Consider the following 16,790-nt stretch of genomic DNA (forward strand, 5'->3'; position numbering starts at 1 on the left):
AGAAGCAGTTTGTGTTTTTTGTTTTTCTGCTTAGTTGGTGAGGTCATGATTTCCTGGGCTTTGTAATTTTTTTATTGAAAAATGGATATTTTAGACAATACCTTGTAGCAAGTCTGGTTCTAGGTTGGAGCTAGGGACTGGCTGTTACTGTTTACAATGGACAGCACTACAGGAGGATAAAGAAATTGTGCTATTAGAGAGTCTTATAGGACTAACACAGTGTAATACATAGCATAGGGCCCGTGAAGTTCTTAGGCTGTCTAATCTTACGGGATCACTGTGCAAGGCAGATGTTGGCGCATGGCTGGAGGACTAGAGAGAAGTCAGGCCACTTCACACCTGGCTTGCAGGATGCACATTAACTGTCGGTTGGATGATATTATTTTTTTTATAATTTTGGTATGAATGTGTGGATATGTATGCACAGAAGTGTGTAGAGGGCAGAGCTCGTCCTTGGGTGCTGCCACCTTGCTGTTTTGAACTGTCTCAGTTACCTTGTGGTTGAGCTAGGCTGTCTCTACCACCAACTTTTTTTTTTTAAGATAGGGTCTTTCTGCAGAACCCTGGCTGTCCTGAAACTCACTCTATAGGCCAGGCTATATAACTCACACAGATCCAACTGCCTCTGCCTCCTGAGTTTAGGAAATCAAAGGTGTGCAGCATCACACCCGGCACTACACCCGGCTCTCTGCACCAGTGCTGGGAACTGAGCTCAGGCTCTCATGTCTGCTTGTCACGCCAGCCTGGGCTGTGACCTTCTCCACATACTGATTGGCCAAATCTGTACCATTGAAGGACAGTTTCTGAGTTAGAAATTAGTTTTTCTAACTTCTCCCCCGTTACCTTCCCACATGTGTCCATCAAACCTACTAGAATTACATTTCTTTTGAGCTCGCCAATTTTCTCTTAGTGCCTTGACCACAAGCTGGATACTTCTTTTATTTTTTATTTTTTTATTTTTGGTTTTTCGAGACAGAGATTCTCCCTGCCAGGTGCTGGGATTAAAGTCTCGTGCCAAAGCTGCCACAAAACCAATTTAATCGTCAATTTTCTAAAAAAAAAAAAAAAAAAAAAAGTCAAATTATATGTATATGGATGTTTTGCCAGCAAGTATGTCTATATACTAAGTGCATACTTGTTGCTCCCTGAGGTCAGAGGAAGGTGTTGGATCCTGTGGTCCTGGAGTTACAGTTGTGAGCTGCCATGTGCGAGCTGGGTATTGAACTCAGATTCTTTGAAAGAATAGCCAGTTCTTTCTTTTCAAAGAAAGATTTATTTTATGTGTTCAGGTATTTTGTCTGTATGCATCTCTGTGTATACCACATGCATGTTTTCTTAACCACGTAGACCCAATTTTAATCACTTTTTTTTTTAATCACTTTTTTTTTTTTTTTTTTTTTTTGGTTTTTCGAGACAGGGTTTCTCTGTGTAGCCCTGGCTGTCCTGGAACTCGCTTTGTAGACCAGGCTGGCTTTGAACTCAGAAATCCACCTGCCTCTGCCTCCCCAGTGCTGGGATTAAAGGCGTGCGCCACCAAGCCCAGCTAATTTTAATCACTTTTAAGTTAAATATGACACTTAAATTATATCACTGCTATCTGCATTGATTTTAAACACAGTTTCCATGTTCAGAAAGGAAGTTTTGTATACCCAATAAGCAGTGGTTCCTCTTTTTTCCCCTATATTTGGTTCTGGGAATCATTTTGTCTTTGTGACTGAATGTAAGGCCTTGATGCAGTTGAGCAATACTTGTTTTCTCTGTTAGCTTGTTTACTTTAGCATGCTTCAAGAGTCCTTTGTGTTGTAACATACCAGACCTTCATGGAGTTGTAAAATTTATTTGTGTTATTTTTTAACGTTTTGTGTGTGTGTCTGTATTGGGTATGTGGGGTATATGCATGTGAGTGTAGGTGCCCGTGGTGGCCAGAAGAGGGCACTTGCCCTGGAGCTGGAGTTATAGGCAGCTGTAAGCTGGGAATTGAACTGAGATCCCATGTAAGAGCAGTAAGTATTGAGCCATCTCTCCAGCTCTAGAGAGTTTATTTCTTTGGATGAATGCAGATTTTGTTGTAAGCCATCATGATGTTGTTATCCATCAGTGTGCATTTGAATGGTCTTCCCTTGGTGAGTGACCTGCTGGGGACTGTGTGTGACTATCTGCTGACTCACGGCTTCAGGCAAGGGTTTTGATATAAGCCCAGAACCTGAACTACTGGATCTTGTGATCATTCTATTTAGATTTCTCCCAATTACTTTAGTTTTTATTTATTTTTGATGTATATAATGCCTTTATTAATTTCTTTGATGTACAGAGTGTCCTTTGGTTGTTTCCCACTCCCGAAACTCTCTTACCCGATTCCATTCCTGCTAAACCCCTTTCCCCAACCAACCCCCTCCTGTTTCTGTGTCTGTCTGTTGTTTGGTGTTTGGCGTCCGCTGACATTGATTAGAGTTGGTTACGTGAGTGTGGGATGGGAGTCACTCACTGCACTGCAGGAAAGGCACTACAGCACTGAAGAGAAGACCTACCTCCTCCAGCCTTTCCTCCTCCTTCATTCCCAGTAGGTCCCAAAGAGGGCTGGCACCCTAGGATCCCATGTCCTGTCTGCAGGATTATAGGCGTGCCCAGTCTTGGACAGGTAACCCAACTGCTTAAGTTCTTGAGCACAACTGCAATGCCATATGTACATACTCTGGCCTTAAACTCCCCGTGCCCTCCCTTGTCTGGTCTGTCTGAACGTGGCGGGGTGACTCACATGGAAGTCTTGTTTTAGGCCTAGCGCTCATTCTCTGCACTTGGACTAGTTGTTAGCCTCTGACCAAGGCAGAGAGCAGCTCTAACCTATAGGAATGAACAAAAATATTTAGAGATAATTTGATACCACGTCCACTTAGAAAACAACACTAGATTGTCTCCGTATAGCCTGTAACTCTCCTAGTTGTGGACTTTTGCATAGCTTTATGGTATCAGTTAGGCATAAGCATTCTCCTGTGGAACAGGCTTTAGATAATTAGAAAGTGGTAATGCCATTATTGCCACATAATGCCACATTACAACGGTGTGTACACCTTGACTGGTGCTGGTTGTTTGGCTTGTGTGGTTCACTTCAGGGCTAAGATTCTGTTCAGATTGATGTCTTTCTTCCCAGCAGCTTGTGGACACCTTCAGGTAGCCATGAAAGCCAGCCAGCAGGAGGCCCCTGACTGTCACAGTGCGCTCTCCTTGTCCTGCGTCCAAAGGCTGTGCTGGATTTGTCTTTATTAGCAAAAGTTGTACTATCTAGTTCTGGTGGCAACAGAGTGATTGAGTGATTGCAAGAACCTGACCGACAACTCTCTCTGTTTGGTGTGTGTGTGTGTGTGTGTGTGTGTGTGTGTGAGAGAGAGAGAGAGACAGACAGACAGACAGACAGACACTGACTGACTGACCGACTGACCGACCGACCATGCAAGTCTGTGACGGTGCTCAGGCCAGGTCTCTCCCAATCACTTTTTTTTTTTTAAAGATTTACTTATTTATATATGTAAGTACACTGTAGCTGTCTTCAAACACACCAGAAGAGGGTGTCAGATCTCATATGGATGGTTGTGAGCCACCATGTGGTTGCTGGGATTTGAACTCAGGACCTTTGGAAGAGCAATCAGGTGCTCTTACCTGCTAAGCCATCTCACCAGCCCTCTCCCACTCACTTTTATGGATTCCAGGGATGCCTTTATTCAGTGAGCTAGCTGTCTCAACAACTGTGTTTAATGATTTAAGGAGTAGCCATGTTAGCCGGTGGGGCACACTGTCTTCCCTTTCTGTCAATGGTACCCAAGATTCTGATTCTCCCACTGCTCTCACCTACTTGCTAACTTCTGGTATTGGTTAGAGACGGTGCCAGAAATAATTCATGGCTTCCTGAAAGGTAAATACTTCAATCCCTGCACTATAAGCTGCCATAATGGGTGTGAAATTTAATTTCCTAAAAAACTAGTGGTACAAAGAATATTTTATTTTGCCGGACATGGTGGCGCATGCTTTTAATCCCAGCACTTGGGAGGCAGAGGCAGGCAGATTTCTGAGTTTGAGGCCAGCCTGGTCTACAGAATGAGTTCCAGGACAGCCAGGGCTACACAGAGAAAACCTGTCTCAAAAAACCAAAAGAAAGAATTTTTTTTTTTTTGAGGTAGAGTCTCATGGAATGCAGACTGCTCTTAAACTCATTATGAAGCAGGGATGCACCTCAATTCCTGATTCTCTTACTCCATCTCCTGAATGCTGAGTTTGCAGGGATATGCCACTATATGCAGCTTGAACATCTTTTTATTTTTAGATTAATTTCATGATTTATTTATGTGTATGGGTGTCTGCAGAAGCCAGTAAAGGATGCTGTTTCCCAGAACTGGAATTGTGAGCCATCCGGTGTGAGTGCTGGGATCTGTTCCCACCCTGGCTCTTTGGAAGAGCATGAGGTGTTCTTAATTCACCTTTGAACATCTTTTTGCAGATCATTGATTATCTGGGTTTTGTTGTTGTTGGTTTTGGTTTTTGCTTGCTTTTGCTTTTGCTGTTTTTGAACTAGGTTATTGGTTTTATTTTTGTTAATGAATTACAGAGTTCACACACAGCTCCTCCTCAATATTGAATATTGGCTTAAAGAGGCATATTGTCATGTTGTTGTCGAAGCTGGTGCTAAATTACTGAGCTCGAGAGGATCTTCTTGGGGCTGGAGAGATGGCTCAGCCAGTAAGAGCACTGACTGCTCTTTCAGAGGTCCTGAGTTCAAGTCCCAGCAACAACCATCTATAGTGGAATCTGATGCCCTTTTCTGGTGTGTCTGAAGATAGCTACAGTGTACTCATTTAAATTAAATAAATAAATCTTTTTTTTTTTTTTAAAGAAGAGCACATTCTTTGTCAGTCTCCCAAGCAGCTGAGACTGTATCATATATCACTGCCCTAGGCTGACTCTCCAGTTTTACAGTGCTTTTGATATCATATTTAAGAATCCAAAGTCACAACCATTCGTAGCAGTCACACCTTTTAATCCCAGCACTCAGGAGGCAGAGGCAGGCAGATCTCTGAGTTTGAGGTTATCCTGGTCTACAGAGTGAGTTCCAGGACAGCCAGGGCTACACAGAGAAATCCTGTCTCAAAAAACAAAAAACAAAAAGCAAAACAAAACAAAACAAAAACCCAAAGAATTCAAGGTCACAGTGCTGTTAAGGAGTTTCATGATTTTAGATTTCCTTTTTTTCTTTTGAGGCTGGCCCAGGACTTACCATATACTCTAGATTGTTCTTAAATTCAAAGATCTACTTACCTCTGTTTCCCAAGCACTGGGATTAAAAGCATGCACTCCCACTCAGGTTTTTCTTTTTTTCTTTTTTCTTTGATTCTTATGAGACAGGGTTTCTCTGTGTATCCCTGGCTGTCCTGGCACTCATTTTGTAGACCAGGCTGGCCTTGAACTCAGAAATCTGCCTGCCTCTGCTTCCCAAAGGTTTTTCTTTTTAAATGTGTGTGTGTGTGTGTGTGTGTGTGCATGGGTGCCCGATGAGGCTAGAAGTAGGTGTTGATTCCCTGGGACCAGAGTTACAGAAGGTTGAGCTGCCATGTGGGTGCTGGACCTGGGTCCTCTACAAGAAGAAATGCTCTTGACTGCTGTGCAGTCTCCAGTCCCTTCCATCTGTTTGTTTGTTTATTATTTAGTGTGAGGGCATGCAGGCAGACAGGCACGTGCATGGAAATGCCATAGAGTGCACATGGAGGTCAGAGAACACCTTTCTGGAGTGGTTTTCTGTCCACCTTGTGGGTCTGGGGGATTGAACTCAGGTTGTCAGAGTTGGCAGCAGGTGCTTTTACCATCTGAGCCATCCAACTTCCATTTTATTTATTTATTTTTAAAGATTTATTTATTTTCTGTATGAGTTCAATTCCCATGTGGTTGCTGGGAATTGAACTCTGGACCTCTGGAAGAGCAACTGGTGCTCTTAGCCACCAATCCATTTCTCCAGTCCCCCATTTATTTCCTAAGGAAATCTTTTTTATGTTGAATGGATCACATTTTAGATTTAGCTGACAAATGCAGCCTACCAGTTGGTGGTTAGAATCTTTTTTTTTTTTTTTTTTTAAACAACTCAGCCGGATCCTCCAGGAAAGGTTTTTTTTTTTTTTTTTTTTTTTTTTTAATTTTTTTTTTTTTAAAGATTTATTTATTTATATGTAAGTACACTGTAGCTGTCTTCAGACACTCCAGAAGAGGGAGTCAGATCTCGTTAGGATGGTTGTGAGCCACCATGTGGTTGCTGGGATTTGAACTCCAGACCTTCGGAAGAGCAGTCGGGTGCTCTTACTCACTGAGCCATCTCACCAGCCCGGTGGTTAGAATCTTTTGTGCTTGTGTTTTTCTGTCCTGCTAGATATGGGTGCTTGATGGGCGTCTTTTGTAGCACTTGGTGTCTTTAAGGGATTTGCAGGAAAGTAGACAGACTGGTATGATGACCCTTGAACACCTGCTACTTCAACACTTAGCAAGTCACACTGGTCTTGCTTCATATACCATCTATTTCCTTCTTCCTGTTACTCTGAAGCAGTGTAGAAGTTATTTTACGTGCAGGTTTTCTTGTGTTAATATAGCCAGCATTGTGTATAGGTGTGTGTGTGTGAGTGCACATGTGAGTATGTGCACAAGATTCCAGGTCCGGGAGGTATGGGTGCCCTGGAGCTGGTGAGATGGTTGTGAGTCACCTGATGTGGGTCCAGGGAACTGAACTCTGTCACCGTCAGGAAGAGCTTGAAGAGCTCTTAACTGGTAAGCTGTTTTTCCAGTCCTCTACTCTCCTCCTTTCCTTTCCTTTCCTTTCCTTTCCTTTCCTTTCCTTTCCTTTCCTTTCCTTTCCTTTCCTTTCCTTTCCTTTCCTTTCTTTGAGATAGTGTAAAAAAATTACTGTGGTTGCTCTGGAACTTTTATGTGTGTGTGTGCACGCGTGCGCACGCGCACACTCAGGGTGGTGGGCACATACTTGAGGTCAGAGGATGATTTGGAGTAAGTTCTCTTCTATGATGTGGGTTCTGGGGATTGAACTGAGGTCATCTGTAAGTACCTTTGCCTGCTGAGACATTTTGCTACTCTGTCTTTACCATGTTTGAGAGTTAGTGTTTGTTTTAGATTGAGCCTCTCTGGTTGAAAAATGCCAGAAAGTTCACAGGTCCCAAAGTCTGAATGTGTTGGTGCCAGCATGATGCTACAAGTGGGAAGTTCTGCACCAAGCCAAAGGCAATGTGGTCAGAATGTGTGGCCACTTAAGGTTCTGAATATAGGCACCTTCAGCTTATGTGCACAGCACAGGTCCATATGAAACATTAAACTTGGGTTCCATCCCAAGATACCTCCTTAGTCTAAAGTCCAAAGAAATTGGAAATTCAAAATCCAAAACCTTTCTATTCCAAGTACTTCCAATAAGGCGTACTTAAGTTAATTCTTTGAATTAGATAGATGATTGGGTCTAGTGCTAGTGAAGAAACGGAGAGCTGGGAATGTAACTCAGTGAGCAGATGCTCGCATAGGATTTAGGAGGAGCCGGAATGTGTCCCGGCTTTGGACGTTGTGGTGCTCACCTGTAATCCCAGCACTCGGATGGTAGAAGCAGGATCAAGAGTCCAGGGTTGCCTCTGCTACATACCGACTTCAGGGCCAACCTGAGGTACATTAGACTCATGTTTCCACACCCCCAAAGCCCCCCAAACTAAAAGTAAGTGGGTCGAGACCCCTATGGACAGGAGTGCCGAATGACCCTTCATTCACTTTAAAGACCATTGGAAAATATACATCTACATTACTATTTGTAACAACTGCAAACTTACAGTAGTAAATTAGTAAGGATAATAATTGTATGTTTGGGCATCAGTACAACATGAGAACTGCATTAAAGGGTGGCAACATTAGGAGTATTGAGAAACACTGGTCTAGGTGACTGGAAGGGGGTTTGGTTTGCAGAGCTTCCTTTGCTGCACCTCAGTGACCCTCTCTGACATGTCTGACTTGTAGGTCAGTTTTGGTTGGTGGGTGTCAGCTCTTTGACACTTTGCTGCTGTGTAACAACTGGGACTTTTTGTTTTCCTTTTGAACTGTCTGGTTCTGAGTAAACTGGGTTGCCCAGCAATTGCTATGTAGTACTCAAAGCTGTAGTTATAGGCAGCAAAGAGATGATATGTGTGCCTTCTGTCAGGGCCTTGTTACTTTAGTTTACTCATAGCTTTGTGGAGAAGTCACCCATGTTCAGGGATACTTAGTGCTGTCTCAGCAATCAGGAAAAGAAAACTCTCAGCAAGGCACAGCTGTTTCATCTTTTCTGTGTCTGTTTTCAGACAGGGAGTCACTGTGTAGCTTAGGCTGTCCTGGAACTCACCATGCAGACCAGCCTGGCCTCTGCTTGAATGCTAGGATTAAAGGCATGTGCCAGTATGCCTGACTTTCATTTTCATCTTTTAGGAACATTCTGTGAATAAATGGAAGTAAGAGCTGAGTTAATAATTGAAAAGGTGGAGGAAATCGGTAAGACATAGTTGTAAAATTGGACTTTTAAATTTTTTTTTGTTTTTTTGAGACAGGGTTTCTCTGTCTAGCTCTGGCTGTCCCAGATCTTGCTCTGTAGACCAGGCTGGCCTCACTCACAAAAGATCTGCCTGCCTCTGCCAACAGTAAAATTGGATTTAAAAAATTTTATTTTTACTATTTTTAATTTTGTGTGTGTCTGCTTTGGATAATGTGCATGTTAGTGTAGGTGTCCACAGAAGCCACAGGTGTTAGATGCTCGTGGAGTTGTAGTCACAAGTAGTTGTGAGCTGCTCGATGTAGGTGCTGGGCATTGAAAGAGCATCTTCTCCCAGTGCTCCCAGCCACTGAGCCTTCTCTTGACTATCAACCCTCACTTTTTGAGACAAAGTCTCATTGTGTAGCCTTGGCTGTCCTGGGGCTCACTTAGAAAGGCCATCCTTGTCTTGAACTCAGAGATCCTCCTACTTCTACTTCCTGGGGCTAATGACACCATACCAGTGAATATCTTTTTCTTTTTGATATTATAATAGGATTAAATAATTCCCTTTCCTTTTCCAACTTCTCCTCCCTTGCCTATTCTCCTTGCTCCATTTCAAATTCATGGCCTCTTTTTTCATTAATTGTTATTTCGTGCATATATGTTTATGAGTATATTCCTAACTATAACCTGATCAGTCTGTATGTTTCTCACATGTATGTTTTCAGGGCTGACCGTTTGTCATTGATAACCAATTAGTGTACACTTTCCTGGAGAAGACTGTTTCTCTCACTCTTAGCATTCCTAAGTTGTCTGTAGTTCTTGTATAAGCCTTGTGGGTTTTCTCCCATCCACTTTGTGTCTATCAGTGTTGTCTCCTCTCATGTTAAGGCAGCCATGTTGGTGAGACTTTTGACATTACTAGGAGACACAATCTCACAGCAGACTCCCTGATTCTTTGGTTCTTACAGTCTTTCTGCTTTCTCTTCTGCAATGTTTCCTGAGCCTTAGGTATGGGAATGTTTTGTAGATGTATCTACTGGGACTAGGCTCCATAATGCTGCATTTTGATGGGTTGAATGTTTTTGTAATGGTCCCCCTGTCTGAGAAGTTTCCTGGATGAGGTGTGAGGACTACACTTATCTGTGGATGTAAGGACAATTTTCTAGAGTTAGGGGTTCTGTGATTCTCTGAAATCTGACTTCACTTGCACTGAGTAGTTGGCTAGGTTTCCAGTACCAGGGCATGGTTTTTCTCTCACTGAGTGGCTCTTAAGTCCAATTAGAGAGTTGTTGGTTACTGCCAAAGAATGCCACTACTGCAAGCCTTAGGGTGATCACGTCATGCCGGTCATTGTGGTTCATAGGCATCATAGCTGAGTAGGCTTAGAGTTAGATTGCTGGAAGCTCGCCTCCTTTGTAAGCTTGCACAGTGGCACCGTGAAGGCTAGTCCTTAAAGGGTGCAAGCATTCAGGTCAGTTCCAGCTCAGGTGCTTGTGTGTGGGTCCTGACTCTAAAGTACATGGTGTCTTCAGCAGTAGAGACTTACTTATCTCCCACCTCTGGGGTCACCCAAGGGCAGTAGCAATAGGCTGTATGTTTAGGAGTCTGGGTTTTTTTTTTTTTTTTTTTTTTTTTGTTAGGTTGCCTTTGACTCTTGGAGAAAGTGTTGTCAGCTCAGATGAAACTCTGTATGTAATCCCCTCTCTCTTCCTCTGTTAGTTACCCTCTTAAAGATTGCCCCACCCCTCACCATTTCCCTATTATGCCCAGCTCTTGTTCCCCTCCCCCACACCCTGCCAATGGTCATTTTTTGTTTGTTAGTTTTCTGTTTGTTTTTTGAGGCAGGGTCTCTGTAGTCCTGTCTGTCCTCAGATTCCCTATGCTGATCAGGCTAGCCTGATGACAGACCCTCCTACCTGTGTATTTTAAACACTGGGATTAAAGGCGGCTTCAGTGGGTTCCTTTTTACTGTCCTGGTTTCTGAAGTTACTCCAGAATATACTCACATGTGAAGATTTGGAACCTGGCTTCTTTAGAGATAAGATTGCAGGTGTGTGTCACTGTTCCTGATTTTTGTGTGGTACTGGGGATAAAACCAGGGCCAGTTACAGTCTACTAATCAGCCTGCCTTTTAAGTCTTAATTGTAAAGTTTGAAGGGTGCCAGGAAGTTTTTGGGTTGTGATTCCCAAGAGTGAAAAAGCATAACCCAGAAACAAAAGCTTCGACGTAGATTAGGTGCACCTAGTTGCAGCAGGACTTTACTGCATGTGAACTGGGTTGGGTGGTTTGGGTTAAGGTTCATGTCCATCAACTGTCAAACAGTGGTTGATCAGAGTCCAGTGCATAACATTGTACTTGGTTCCTAGCAAGATCTGTGACAAGTGAGAAGTCAGGTTCTTTATGCTTTTGGCCCCTCCCCCTCCCCCTCCCCCTCCCCCTCCCCTCCCCTCCCCTCTTCTCTTCTCTTCTTTCTTTTCTTTTCTTTTCTTTTCTTTTCTTTTCTTTTCTTTTCTTTTCTTTTCTTTTCACTCCAGACTGGAATGTACAGGTCAGAGGACTACCTGTGAGAGATCTCTCCTTTAAATTGTGGGGGTCCAGAGGATGGAATGCAGGTTGTCAGGCTTGGTTGCAAGTGCCTTTAACTGCTGAGCCATTCTGCCAGGTGCCAAGAACATTGCAAATGTGTGAATCTTAGGGTTCTAGAATTTCTGAAAGAAATGAGAGGCCATCCAGCCTCAGACAGCTTTCCTGAGTGAGTGAGGTGAGGAAGACAGTTGAAGGGTGGAGAACTAGGTAGTGGGCTGCCTGGGAGTTCCTGCTAGTGTGCTGCCACGAGTTGGCAGCCCTGCTCTAGGCTTTCACCTGTTTACTGAATTTTCAAATTTGGACTCAATTGGAGTGTGTGGCTATTGTATTAAAATGGCACTTCAAGGGCTGGACAGAAGACCCAGTGGTTAAGAACATTGGCTGCTTGTGTAGAGGACCTGGGTTTGTTTTCTAGAACTCACATGGCTGCTTATAATTTTCTGTAACTCCAGTTTCTGGGGATCCAGTGTGCTGCTTCAGGCCCTGTGGGTATCAAGCATGAACAAGGTGCACAGACATACAGGCCGGTGCTCAGCTACATAGAACATTTAATAACAAAAAAACCCCAGCAACTTTAAAATGGGATTCCAGATGTGTTGTTCCACAACAGGTGGAACAGAAATGTAGAATTCCTTGTTATTTGTGAGAAACTCAATCTTTCCCTTTAGAAGAAGCCTTCAGTTGTACAGGTTTAAGACTTGCAGGTTGAACTAACAGTGGGTAGAAAGGATCGGGAGAAACTGTACCAGCAAGGACTGTGGGTCATGTTTTTTTCCCCTTGTCATTCTCTAAATAATACAGTTGTGTATATGTAACATCTTCAATTGACTAGATATTAAATAATAAATGAGGTATGTGGGTCATGCAAATACCATATAAGTGATTTGAACATCATTGAATTTTGGTTCTGATGGAATCTTGAACCAATCCCCTAGAGTACAGAGGAACAATGGTGTTATTTATTATGATTCAGTTCACTTGAAAATAGTCCACATTACAAAGGCACCATTTGATAGCAGGGTTTTATGTTGTTTAATGTGGGTTTTGTTTGTTTCTGCAGTGCTGGAAACTGAGTTGAGGGCTCAAAAACAATAAGCAAGCAGACTGTAGTCCCCCCCCCCCCCCAGCTGAGGACCTCTGAGGCAAGCACTCTACCTCGACCTAAATCTCCAACTCCTAAGCAAGCATACTCTACTGCAAGCTATATTCCTAACCTGGTAGCTGAGTTTTGTGTACTGTAGCTTTTCCAAGGGAGAAGGTTGGTAAGGAAAAGACTTGTTGGACAATTCCTGAATTTTGACAGTGTAGCCCAGGCTAGCCTCAAGTAAGGAAGCTACTGCCTCAGCTGGGGTTACAGCTGTGAACCACCAGGCCTGCAATATCATGTACCAAATCTGACAGAGACACATGGTATTTAGAAATAAAAGTGTTTAGAACTATCTGATGTTTAAACATTTATTTTCCGTGTGTGTGTGTGTGTGTGTGTGTGTGTGTCTGTTTGTGTGTTTGTCCCAGCACACATGTTGTAGTGGTCAGAGGACAGATTGTAGAAGTTGGGATGGGAAGTTGTATGGATGCTGGGGATTGAATTCAAGTCTTAGGCTTGCAGCAAGTCCCTTTACCTTCTGAGCCTTCTGACAAAGCCCTGTTTTAACTTATTTTTGGTAGTTTTTTCTGCAGTTATAAACACCTAGCTACTTTAGAGATGGGGAGAATGAGAGCTGATTGGGGTGTCAGTTGGCCATGTTGATCACAAGTCTGTGCCACCACTCCACACTTCTAGTGCTGCTCCTTTGCGTACCCTTGTCCTTCGGTGCGTCTGGGGTGGGGAGACAAGGTGTGCTCTACAGCCCTGGCTGAACTCACACCACAGCATCCCACTGTCTCAGCCTCTGAAGAGTGAGTGCAGCCACACACCACTAGACCCGGATAGGCTGTCTTTACTCTTCTGTTATACATTTGTTTTTGTTTATTTATATATTAGGGTCAAGGTCTCGCTCAGCTCTGGCTGCCCTGGAATTCACTGTGTAGAGCAGGTGTCCGGCTTCCATCTCCCTAGAGTTGGGATCAAATGCATGTGGTTCTCCACCTGCCTTACCTATTTGGTTTTGAGAAAACAGCAGTCTTGTCTTTTCTTTCCTCTTTGTGGGATTCTCTCCTGGCCTGGTAGCACACAGCCACTGAGATTTCCTGTCACACTATATTAGATGGCGCCTTCACAGTCAGCTTGGCCTGTGTTTGAGTAGAATTATAAGATTATATTTTATGTACTCATTAATTTAAATAAAATAAAAATTGAATCTAATAAAACAATGTTTAATCTTTGCAGAGGTCGGAACAGTAGCAAAGGACTGCCTCAGCCTACGGTGAGTAACTTTAATGTTATTTAGAAAAATACATAAACTGTGATTTCCAATCATAGACTCAATAATAAAGCAAAGAATTAGATTTCCAGTTGTACTACAGATAGTCTATAGATAAGTCAGTTTAATACAAGGTTGTTGATTCGGGAAGGCCTCTGAAATGAACACTTTTCTGTTAGTGGTATTTGTGGCTTACATAATACTGATGTCAAGGGTTTTGATGTTCCAGGACCAGAGTTTGCAGAGTTCTCTGGGCTTTTTGTTAGGATTAATGTGCTGTCTGTTTTAACTCAGTCATTTTTCCTCCTTGGAAAACACCTTCCGGCCTGCCGTTTTCCAACTTTTATCAGTGAAGTTAAAATAGACACAAAGAGCATGAAATTCCATATAAGAAGCCCTCTTTTATTGGTGTTTTTTTTGCTTGGTTGGTGTTTTGGTTTTCTGAGATAGGGTTTTCTCCATGTTGTTAACTGTTGGAACTCCTGTAGACCAGGCTAGCCTCAAACTCAGAGAAATCTGCCTGCCTCTGCCTCCTGATTGCTGAAATTAAAGGTGTGAACCACTACTGCCTACCTGTTTGTTTTTTGGACACAGGGTCTACTATGTAGTCTTGGCTGGTCTAGTACTTGCTATGTAGACCAGGCTAGCCTCAAAAACTCAGAGAGAACTGGTTGTCACTGAGTTTTGAAACATGGTCTTTATCGCTCAGGCTATCTTACTGAGAGTCAGGTGGTCACACCCTGTGTAGTCCAGCCTGGAATGGTTTTGTTGCCTTGATTCAGACATGTTGAGAGAAGCTGGTCGTCGTGCAAGGTGTACCCTGCTCAGCACTTCTCTTCTTTATTAAGATGTACTGCCCCTCTTTAGGACTTGGGTTGGGAGGTCTTTCCTCACTACCCTGCTACCCTTGGTGCTCAGGCTCTTTAATGTGTTAGGGAAGCGCTCTGTCATCCAGCTGCTCTCCAGCCTGGCTGATGTTTGGTTCTGTTGTGGCTTATATTTAGTTTTATTTAGTGTGGGGGTAGTGGGTGCACCATGATGCAGGTGTAATAGTCAGAGGACCTCCATGTGGGGGCTGAACTCAGGACATCAGGCTCATGTGCCTTGACCCACTGAACCATTTTACGCGCCCCATCTGAGGGAGTGTGTGTGTGTGTGTGTGTGTTTTGAGACAAGGACTAAATATGTATCCTGGCTGGCCTGAAAACTTCCTGTGTTGATCAGGATGACCTGGAATTCACTTAGATCCACCTGTTTCTGCTTCCAGAATGTTGGAATTAAAGGTATTTACAGGCATGCCTGGCTGTATCCTACAGCCACTACTGCACAACCCTTCTCTACCTGGCCGCTAGCTGTGCAAAGCACAGACCCTACAAATACTGATTTGTCTTCTCCAGAGGTTTTTGCTTTCTCACATGGAGGTCTGAGTCTCCTGTTTTTGTTTGTTTTATGTCATAGTAATTATTAGTTGGAATGGTTGGTTGATTTGTTTAAAACTCTACCTTTTCTCGTAGGGAAACAAAATGTGATAGTAACCAGCTCTTCCTTCGTGCATTATAATCCAAATATCTTAGAGCTAGACAAGGTTAGCTTTTGTATATAGGCAAGTACAAAGATCAGCTTACAATAATGTTTATTTTTTATACATTCTAGATTTCTTTTGATGGAATCTATGCAAACGTGAGGATGGTTCATATACTTACGTCAGTTGTTGTAAGTTACCTGATTATTGGGGATAAACTCCTTTGGAGTGGGATTTTACATGGAGTTAACATGTAGATAATTCTTAACCTAATATTATTAGGCTATATTAATAAAGATGGTTTTAAAAACATACTAGAATGCTATTCAGTTAATTACAACTCACAGTAAAAATACTCTTGTTAACTCTGTTGCATGTAAAATAGTATTTATAGCTGCTGGTCTTTTGTGTGATATTTTGTTATCTAATGGTAGTGGGGACAGAAGTGTGTAGCTTTAGGATACAGTTTATATTCACTTTGGAGTTTCCAGTCCTGTACCAATAGAGAAGTAGGTATAATGTTAATGTGCTGAAACTTGATCATTGCCAGTCAATATCCAATACTGAATGAGACCTTACAGAAAATGAAAGGGAGACACCCACTATGGGAACCACACTCTTGACTCTGTTAAATTGTGTCTTTTAGGGATCGAAATGTGAAGTACAAGTGAAAAACGGAGGCATATATGAAGGAGTTTTTAAAACATACAGTCCTAAGGTAATTCTTACTAAGTATTAGTTCTTCCTGTAGCTTCCTGAGAGTGTCTTGTCATTGGTTGAGCTGACTGTGGAGTTGGCAGTTGAGCTCATGAGATAAAATACAAATGTTTTCCTGATTACCACGCTCTCTACCTGTTTGATAACCACTTGTTTTTTTTTTTTTTTTTTTTTCCTCTCTAATAACAAATTCTTACTATTTAATGACTGGTTTGTGAAGCTGAAAATATTGTATGTGCTTGTACTGGCTGGTTTTATGTGTCAATTTGACACAGGCTGGAGTTATCACAGAGAAAGGAGCTTCAGTTGGGGAAATGCCTCCATGAGATCCAGCTGTAAGGCATTTTCTCAATTAGTGATCAAGGGGGAAAGGCCCCTTGTGGGTGGGACCAGCTCTGGGCTTGGTTCTATAAGAGAGCAGGCTGAGCAAGCCAGGGGAAGCAAGCCAGTAAAGAACATCCCTCCATGGCTTCTGCATCAGCTCCTGCTTCCTGACCTACTTGAGTTCCAGTCCTGACTTCCTTGGTGATGAGCAGCAATGTGGAAGTGTAAGCCGAATAAACCCTTTCCTCCCCAACTTGCTTCTTGGTCATGATGTTTGTGCAGGAATAGAAACCCTGACTAAGACAGTGCTTATGATTTTCAACCATTTTCAGATGTTGTGAGCTAGAAGAGGGCTGTACAGAGTTATGTCTTTTTTGTTGTTGTTGTTGTTTTGAGACAGGGTTTTTCTGTGTATCCTTGGCTGTCATGGAAGTCACTCTGTAGACCAGGCTGGCCTCAAACTCAGAAATCCACCTGCCTCTGCCTCCCAAGTGCTGGGATTAAAGGTATGCACCACCACTGCCCGGCATATGTCTTTTTTAACATTAGTGTGTTTCAGATCCGCTATAGTAAGATCAGCTTTTAGATTTGAGGGTTTTTGTATTGTAGGTGCATGACAAGTCCAAACAGGATGTGATAATCAGGTTTTCACAGGATGCTTTTGTCATAGGCTTAAAAGTAAATGGCTTTGATGAGCTAAATAGCTCTATAAATGGCTATTAATTAATTTTTTTAATGTTATTAATTTCTTTATTT

The 16,790-nt window shown here is 42.7% G+C and overlaps 1 protein-coding gene across 40 annotated transcripts in view; it reads left to right on the plus strand.

Moving 5' to 3' along the window:
• The window catches only part of Atxn2 (ataxin 2), a 103,342-nt gene that overhangs the window by 20,677 nt on the left and 65,875 nt on the right, over positions 1-16,790 (plus strand). For 37 of the 40 annotated variants that reach the window (XR_003955602.1, NM_009125.2, XM_030254265.1 and 34 more), the window contains 3 exons: positions 13,438-13,474; positions 15,125-15,184; positions 15,640-15,711. Coding sequence is in view for 39 of the 40 variants with exons in the window: in NM_009125.2 (NP_033151.2) it covers positions 13,438-13,474; positions 15,125-15,184; positions 15,640-15,711 (169 nt within the window). In the remaining variant the exon portion in view is untranslated. Of the gene's footprint in view, positions 1-6,246; positions 8,539-13,437; positions 13,475-15,124; positions 15,185-15,639; positions 15,712-16,790 lie in introns of those variants that run through there. The other 3 variants (NM_001359153.1, XM_030254248.1, XM_030254254.1) reach the window with 3 other exon arrangements.

The sequence above is a fragment of the Mus musculus genome, chromosome 5, assembly GCF_000001635.26.
Source record: "Mus musculus strain C57BL/6J chromosome 5, GRCm38.p6 C57BL/6J".
NCBI classification, from domain to species: Eukaryota; Metazoa; Chordata; class Mammalia; order Rodentia; family Muridae; genus Mus; species Mus musculus.